We start from the raw sequence: 8333 nt of genomic DNA, 5'->3' as shown, positions 1-8333 counted from the left end.
ATGTGAAGAGTGTATTTTGGATCCACAAAGCAGTCCCTCACTGCAATTAAAATATACTGAAAATTAGATTATTTGGAGCAAACCCTTGGGTTTTAAACGATCCTTTTAAATAAATAAAAATAATAATGCGCTTAATGCTTGCATCTTGTAGTGTGTAATTTCAGCAGAAGCTAATGTGGGCCCTCTAAGCAAAGAGGAAAAAACTGAGTAAACTGTTCAAAACAAAATACAAGTATGTGTCACCTATGCCTTTCACACAGTATCTCCAACTTAAAGACAGGTTTATCATACCAGAGTACTAATTACTGACTCAAACTGCAGCCAGATCGGTTTCCTGTTGAGTAGAGGAATGGGAAGGGCCATCATTGAAGACACAAATACTGATAGAGCTCTTCACCTCTCACTTTATTACTGAAATGTGTCATACAACTCTGAAAACAATATTTTACTTTTTACATAAGTACACATGTAATGTGAATACCAAAAACAAAAAGATAACTTAACTCAGGCCGTTCAAAGTGGCAAACTTACACAACAGTCTACATGAAAATATGAGTCAACCTGAGACTTTATTCACAGTGTACAGTTAACTGAACCGCTTTTTTTTTTTTTCTTTTTTGTTTATTCCAAACTGCACAGTCATGACCAGTCAACACCGACTTCAACCACGACACTAAATAACACTTTCAAGGCTGTGAAGTAGAAGTAAACTCCCGAACAGTGACTAGATGTGCAGTAAATAATACAGCGTGAGTTTTTCACACATCAACACAGCTGCTTGAAATGTGATACAAAACACAGCGGATGGATTTGAGGCACCACTAAAGCAGCTGATTGGACGAATAATAACCAAGTCTGTTGTGTTTAAAACTTGTAAATACCATGTATATCAAATAAATCCACAAATTGTGTTACAGTTAATCAGTAGTTGTTCTGAGTTTTTGTGTTATGCGGTGTTTGACACACTCAATCATCATCATGTACTTGTACGACAACAACTCAAAACATCTCTCTCTGGTCGAAAGACAAATATTTATGCAGGCTCAGTCGACATGATAGCTTCAGCAGCTTTACAAAAAGAAGTGTCTGGAGCACAACATGAGGTAGAACGCTTCAACACACACAATTGGAATTGTGACAGTGGCCTGTTTGTAAACTACTGAGCCGAAGCAGTTAAGTTATCGGACAGAAACTCCCCACCCTCCAGTGCTTTGGAAAAGGAAAATAAAAATTAGAGTAGTGCGTAATTACTGCCTGGACATCAACAGTAAATGAACAGAGCAGCAAATTTTCACACTCACTTGTTTCTTAGGTTTTAGCTTTAAACAATTTATATGTACTGAAAGCTTACAGATATATTCATGTTATCCCAGATCCACTTTTACTGTTATGTCGTAGATATTTGAATATTAGTGTGGGTCAAAAACGGAAAAAGCGATAGATTTATGGGGAAAGAAATATCACAGTGAACACCAGTGGAATAATATTTCGGAGAGATCATTCGCAATTTTCCGTTTGAAAACAAAAAGAAAAACTGTACACTGAAATCTTGAGCCCTCAAATGTCTATGCAAATTTTCCTCTATTGAAAAGAAAATATTAAATTAGGGGAGCCCGTACAAACCATCTCTCCTCTTCAATCTATACATTAAACTAATTTTTCAAGAAGTTCTCCAAAATAAGGTAGCAGCGCAGGTTAAATCTAGAAAGAGGGGGAAAGGCTTTTAAATTTCCAAATACAATTTAATTCCTTTATATCAAGTGTAAAGTAAATATATTTTCAAAAAGCCTGATGTGGGTTTGGGAATCAAAACAGAAACCCTGATGTATGTATTTCAGAATATTTCTTTTACCTTGATGCTTTTATACTTTAGGTACTTTTGTCAGTGGTCCCATAGCGTTGACTAGAGAATGAGCCTGAGGGGTCTCTCCTCTGCAGGTTGGGTAGACTGGGTAAGTGTTGGTACATCACAGTCCTGCCTCCTGAGAAAACATCTTTAACATCAACTCTACAAACTGCTAGAATGCACAAATATAAAATAACCTATTTATAATAAAAATGAAGAAAAAAACTCTGAATCACACTACCAATGAAGCTGGCCTACTACATACCTGGTCTTGGGTTGGCCAGTCCACCATGACTGGGGTTTCCTGGTGTGCTGTGATAAAGAGATGCCAGGTCATTGGGGGTGTAGGAGCGCAGAAGGTTCATCATGCTCCACTCACTGTCCAAACATCCTCCTCCAATAGATGTGGTCTTTACGGGACCCAGAGCCTCAGAAGCTGTGGATGAACCTGACCCTTGTGATGTAGTTTTCACACTCAGCCCTGGGATCAGCAGCCTGTTAGATCCATCCCCTGCTGCTCCTCTAAAACCAGACTTCTCACCAGTCTCAGCTTCCCTGATTGTAGGAACAGAGTACTTTAATCTCTTGTTGGAAGGGTCACCAAAATCCATCTGTGGGAGGCTTCCAAATCGGCTTGACAGGCACAGCCTGGCAGCATCCGAGTGCCAAATGGCACCACTTCTTGCTGGGTAACTCCTCTCACCAATACCCACTCTCTCTGGAAGGGCAGTTCTGTCCATGACATATTTGTTGCCTGTATTGCTTTTCCTCATCAGCTCCGTGTACCTGGAGAATTCCTGGCTAGGATGTGAGTCAGTGTTGTGTCTGTAACGTAGCATCTCCGGCACAACATCATGTTGAGGTGCACGGACAGGGGACCGCTTAGGACCAGGAGGTGGATTAACTGGGGCCTTCTCTTGTGGTTTAGCGGGTTGAGGGGGTGGGGACTTGGTTCGACGAGGGTGGCGCCTGTCTGTCATCAGAAGTGGGGTGACATCTTTCCCATCGAGTGCAGGGGGGCAGCCTGTGTAGCGTTTTTGTTTAACATTGCCCCCAAATCCATTTTTTTTGGTACTGTCTGACTTGTCTTTATGAGTCAGCTTTTTGTGCATTATCAGAACCTCTGGGTACATGGTTTCATATGCACAAAATGAACAGGGAATTGGAATTAATGCATTCCTGGGTTCTGCATTGGCAGAGATGGAGAGGGACACTTTCAAAGACAGATTTAATGGAGCCTCGGAGCTCTCCTCCTTCATCTCCTCCTTGTCCTTCTTCAGGTTAACGGGTACAGGGCACATGAGCACATCATCAGTCTGGGAGTAAGTGGACTTAGCATTTAATTTCTCACACTCAACGTTCACCTGGACAAGTGGTTTGCCGAGCTGGCTACCTACACTATCAAATCCATCTTTTGGTGGTACAATGGTGCAAGATCTGGTTCCAGGAACCCAGAGTTTGGATCTGTTTAGGGCAGGTTTTTCATCATCATTTCCATGTTTTGAGTCAGGAGGAGAGGGCACTAAAGGCACAGGTCTGCTTGGGATCCCAACGTAAGGTTTGTCCTTGTGACGCCGATCCAGGTGATATTTTAATGAAGTCTTCTGGGCTGCTGCGTAGTCGCAATAAGCACACTTGAATGGTTTCTCACCTGAAACAAAGCCATGTACAAATTTTAAACAGAACTCGAAGGTTTAATACGTTTTCAGAATTATTTATAATCTCATGTGGTGGACATACCTGTGTGAGTCCTCAAATGAACCGTGAGGTAGTAGCTCGATCTGAATGATTTACCACAGTAACTGCATTCTTTTGATCTGACTTTCCGATCAAAACCATCTTCACCTTTGAAAACAGACAAAAACGCTTCAGTAAATAAAAAGGAATGGAACAGAAAGATAAATCAAAGGGAAGTGTTATCATCCCTCCTGTCAGCAGAGGGAGCTCTTGGTAGCAGAGATTTTTGTATGAAACAAAACTAAGGATTTTGTAAAGACACACAGATTTACCTAAACCCAAGGTTTCCTCAAAGCCCTCCTCTGAGCCTTCTTCTGCATGGTCCAGTGAGCCGATTCTCGACAGCTTCCCGTCAACACAAGAAGTTGGACTTTCTTCACCCCCTCTCTCTCGCTTGTGGACCCTGGAGTGGAGAACTAACTGGTGATAGGTCCTGAAGGTTCTCTGGCATTCCTCACAAGTGGTTGGCCTCTCTTTGTCCTTATCTTTTTGCATTAGAGACCTTCGCTGTGGGGCTGGGCTTTCTGCAACAGCCTGTTGCTGAGACCGGAGCTCTCTCCCAAGAGTCTCTTTCATAGATTTGTCTCCTTGGCCCTCAGACCAAATAGAATTCATCTCCTCTTTATCAGAGCCACAGTCTTCATTGTCTGTGCTGACTTCCTGGCCAGTATCTTTAGTATTATTAGGACCAACTGCTATCTTGCCCTTTGTAGCAAGTTGCCAGGCCTGATATGTGTTATAGGGATCTAGCTGGGGAATCCATTTTGAGAATCTCACATGTTGCAAACTGTTTCCTGCAGAGCGTGGCATTAGGTTTAGACTGTGAAGAAATGCTTCCTGTTTGGCAAGGGATTCAGTAGCACCATCCATCTTCTCCTGGTCTTTATCTTTGCCAGGCTCCACCTCTCGATTATGCACTTTACTATGTTCAACCAAACTGTCATGATCGGGGAAGAAGAACCCACAAACCATGCACATTTTGTAAAGTGTGACTACAGGCTCTGAAGCAGGTTCTTGGACGATGCCGTTGACTGTTACTGGGGTCTCCAGGTCTTGCTGAGCCTTGCTCTTCGGTCCTGGTTTCACATGCATTTTCATATGGTTCTTGAGAAACCATGGCTCTCTGAACCGCCGTCCACAAACATTGCAGCAGTACGTAAAGTAGTCTTTATGTTTCCTCATGTGGGTCTCCAACTCGCTGGCATCTTGCGATATCAAACCACAAACGATACAACTGTGAACGTCCTCTTTTTCAACAGGGCGGCCGCTTGGTTTGGGTCGGGGTCTCTCTCCTGGGATCCTGAATTCTGCTTCAACGCGAAGCACAGTCGGTTCAAAGAAAGTTGTCGGGTGCTGTGTTAATACATGGGGACCTAGCTCATCCTGATGATTGAAAATCTGATCACAGAACATACAAGACAGCGGTACACTTCCTTCAGACTGCAGCACAGTCTTTTCTGAGTAGGTGGTGTGTGGCGTCATGCTGGAGCCAGATCCTGGGATATTTGCATTGTTACTAATAAGAATATCTTGGGCAAGTCCATCTGGGCTATCCACAAATGGGAGCAACGAGTGAGTCGGCATTTTCCACTGAAGTTGCAGACCTTGTCCAGATTATTAGGAACCTGGAAAGAATGGGAAGAGTGTCTTTAGGCTGTGCTTGATATACAAACGAGATCAGGCAGGTAATGCACCTAACAATCAGTTTAAAATACACCAGAGAGAGAATTGCCTTCTCTTAAACTGAAACAGGAAATGTATCTTTTTTAGAAATCAACTACACAGACAGCTCATTTCCTCTATGTGCAGGGCACTGATAAAACTATGTTTTTCTGCTTTCTTACTTCTTTGTATGTATACCATATATAACCTTAGTTTGTAAAGACTTAACAGACTCAGATAATCAGACCTACTTAATACAGTCAATAGTCAGAGGATTCCGATTAAGAGTTGGGTTATTTCTCCTTTCTGAATGTACAAACAATACATTAATCCATTAACAGCCGTCTTACAGACTTGGTTTGAGTGGCATTTAACAGCATTATACCGGAAAAACCAAAAACATTTGTCTAACATGTTCCACTGTGTGACAGTCCTTGTTGACTCACACTTTACACATTTCTACTGTATGATCATGTAAAATCTTTTGTTCTCCTTTTGTTTTTTGTCACCACTGGGACAACCTCTCTGTGGTTTTGAATATTGTCTGCATGTATAATGAACTGCTTACATTAGAGAGAAATCATGTTAATGGTTTGATTGACTCAAAAGTGGACTAACAGGATGAACAGGTTCACAAGCTCAAGGCTTGTACAAATGGAAATGAACACTGTGGCAACAGCACAGCATTTAGTAACATCTCTCTACATTAAGTCAGCAATAATGTCTTAAGTTGAAGGGGGGAATCCCAGCTCTAGGTTTCCACTCACTTCCCATAGAATAAAACCTTTTCACTGATATAACATGCACTCTCTTGCCAGTTCAATGAGTGCACCAGTGAAAACAAATGCTTTCTAATTGAGCAGTCCTGAACTAAATCTTATCTTCATGAAGGTTATGGTATTCAGCATATGTTTAAAATAACAGAGAACTGTTGATTCAACTTAAGTTTTCATTTTGGAGGATGTGGTTTTTAGTTCTATTGAATTATATTGAGTTTAATTTGACAACCCCATTTTAGTCAGTGGGCTAGCCTAAATAACAGAAACATCTTTAAGTTTAATTTAAACAGCACCACAAACGACATCCTGGTGCCGTTTCAACATAAACTCAACTTAACTGTCACGAAGAGGATCTATTTAAAGACTTTAGCTTTTACTTGTGTACAGTTGTTCTGTGGGTATATATTCAGTGTGTGCGTGGTTTCGTCATGCTACCGCTTTTCTTTCACTATTAAAGTATGTTTAACATGGTGACATCCACTTTACAAATTTACTATTAGCCATAATTAATTAGACTGGCAGCACTTAATCCAGGTGAGCAACTCTGACCATTTGTAATCATTTTCCTTTTAAGTGCTCACATGCTTTGTGTGAGGCAGCGTCAACGCTAGCCACCGTGTAGTTCAAGTAAACACATCTCTCGTTAACACCACTAACGTACTATACTCGTGATGCTCCGGGTAACAGTTAACAGCTAACGCCAATAAAGCCCAATCAATGCTCCATTTAACGGAGCGGCTATTACATTTCTATAGGTGCTTCATATGCCGAGCACGAGGGAGGGGTTACTTACTTTTATTTTCAGCCACACAGATCAATATCACCCACCACTGGAGAGGCTTTAGCCAACTATTTCATAAAAAGCTAAATTTAGCCGGAGTCAATTCAACAGCAAACACGTTCCCACGAGCATATTTTCATAACAACAGATTGGTGCAAATCAAACGGACAAACTTTTGTGTCTCTACTCGTTTTTTTTTGGTTTTGTTTCAACAGTTAAAGCTACATGAATAAAACCTTAAAAGTCAGCGAAAGACACGAAGTCAAAAGTCGAGCAACGACACCAACGTTAGCGGACTACACATTCTGTTGTCTTCGAGCAAACTGTAGAAACTCACCAAACAATACCTACCAAGTCAGAGTTTCCGGATTAATAATGATACTGACACTACGAGCGAGCTGAATTGAGTGAGCTGTGCTGCTTGTGCGAGCTGCTGCTTCTTCATTTCACGCAAGGCGTGTTCGCTGGCGGACAGCTCACCTTATTTAATTGTTTGAGTCATATTTGTTCTACTTGGCGAGTCTTCACTGTGCAGCTGTTGAATCCCGAGGCGCGCTCTCCCAAACAGCTCTCGAGGGGAAGATGGAGCGCGTGCACGGCGGCCCCCAAAAACCCGAAGGGCAGTCACGTGGTCACGAATAACAAAAAAGGGTCAGTGGGCATAATCACAGCCAATAAAGCTTTTATTTTATTTTTTAATCTAATTATTATATTATTATAGTTGTGATCCGCACATTCATGTTTAACCACTGTTGTTTATATTTGTACACAGGGAAGTCAGTTATTATTGTGTTTACCTCACTGACCTCATGTTAATAATAAAGTTACTTTCAGGGTGACTTGGTGTTTGAAGTGTTAATGCTATGCACTGAACCCACCTAAAAGTATTTCCCTTCTTCTTCTTCTTCTTCTTCCACGTTCTCACTTCATGCATCAGCTACCATGTGGAGATGGGGGAGGGGAGCCTTAAACTTCTCACAGTTACATGAGGTTTTCTTTTGTGTTTTTTTTTTTTTTTTTTGCAGAAGCAGGTTGGTTGAGTCATGACAAATTTCAGGTTCTTCCTATTTCATGGTATAAACAACGTGCATTAAACGACCATGGCACTTTTATGTGCGGTGTTATTTGCTGTCTCTTTAGGTGTATATATAGAGATGTGTTTGATCTCAAAGGGAGGGGGTTAGGCACTCTAAAGCTTATAATTAAAGGACAACTTATAAAACCTCATTATAATGATACTGATGATAATAGAAAAAAATGTTACAATACAGTTAAGTAACTATTTGGTTGTAAAATCGATAAGATGTAATGTTTGTGAGATACAGTGGCAGCCCTTCCTCCCCACTTTAAACCCTTCATAGACACACTGATAAAGCTATACATTACACAATCAATGACTCCAGTGTACACTCATTATTGAGACACACACTCCCTCCCCCCCGAATGGTAGCAACGTCTGGAAGGAAAAAAAAAAAAAAAAAAGAAAAAGAACTTTACCAGTAACCACTCCCAGTTAAGGAACAGTGAA

General features: G+C 41.2%; 1 protein-coding gene across 2 annotated transcripts; it reads right to left on the bottom strand.

Annotated features, from left to right (window-relative positions):
- Nucleotides 1-390: 390 nt before the first annotated feature.
- Nucleotides 391-7430, bottom strand: znf217 (zinc finger protein 217). Of its 2 annotated transcripts, none has more exons than XM_084553854.1 (6): nt 7157-7430; nt 3856-5208; nt 3587-3691; nt 2112-3497; nt 1853-1982; nt 391-1701 (listed from the first exon to the last, which is right to left on the bottom strand). In XM_084553854.1, the coding sequence occupies exons 2-5, from the start codon at nt 5165-5167 to the stop codon at nt 1870-1872; spliced, it is 2916 nt and encodes a 971-aa protein (XP_084409980.1). In that variant the 5' UTR covers nt 5168-5208; nt 7157-7430; the 3' UTR covers nt 391-1701; nt 1853-1869. The 2 variants fall into 2 exon arrangements, with proteins under 2 accessions (XP_084409980.1, XP_084409981.1); XM_084553855.1 differs by lacking the exon at nt 7157-7430 and adding an exon at nt 7143-7156.
- Nucleotides 7431-8333: the final 903 nt, after the last annotated feature.

The sequence above is a fragment of the Chelon labrosus genome (assembly GCF_963514085.1).
Source record: "Chelon labrosus genome assembly, chromosome: 10".
Taxonomy (NCBI): Eukaryota; Metazoa; Chordata; class Actinopteri; order Mugiliformes; family Mugilidae; genus Chelon; species Chelon labrosus.
Note: the sequence above shows the minus strand (reverse complement) of the source record. Positions and strands in the feature narration are given on the sequence as shown.

What these genes read in the sequence shown, in the direction of transcription:
- znf217 (XM_084553854.1), bottom strand. Translation starts at nt 5,167, where the DNA reads ATGCCGACTCACTCGTTGCTCCCATTTGTGGATAGCCCAGATGGACTT. An exon ending in TGAGGAAACCTTGGGTTTAG is followed by an intron (nt 3,692 to 3,855) that starts GTAAATCTGTGT and finishes CTGTTTTCAAAG; the next exon opens with GTGAAGATGGTTTTGATCGG. An exon ending in ACTGGCCAACCCAAGACCAG is followed by an intron (nt 1,983 to 2,111) that starts GTATGTAGTAGG and finishes ATGTTTTCTCAG; the next exon opens with GAGGCAGGACTGTGATGTAC.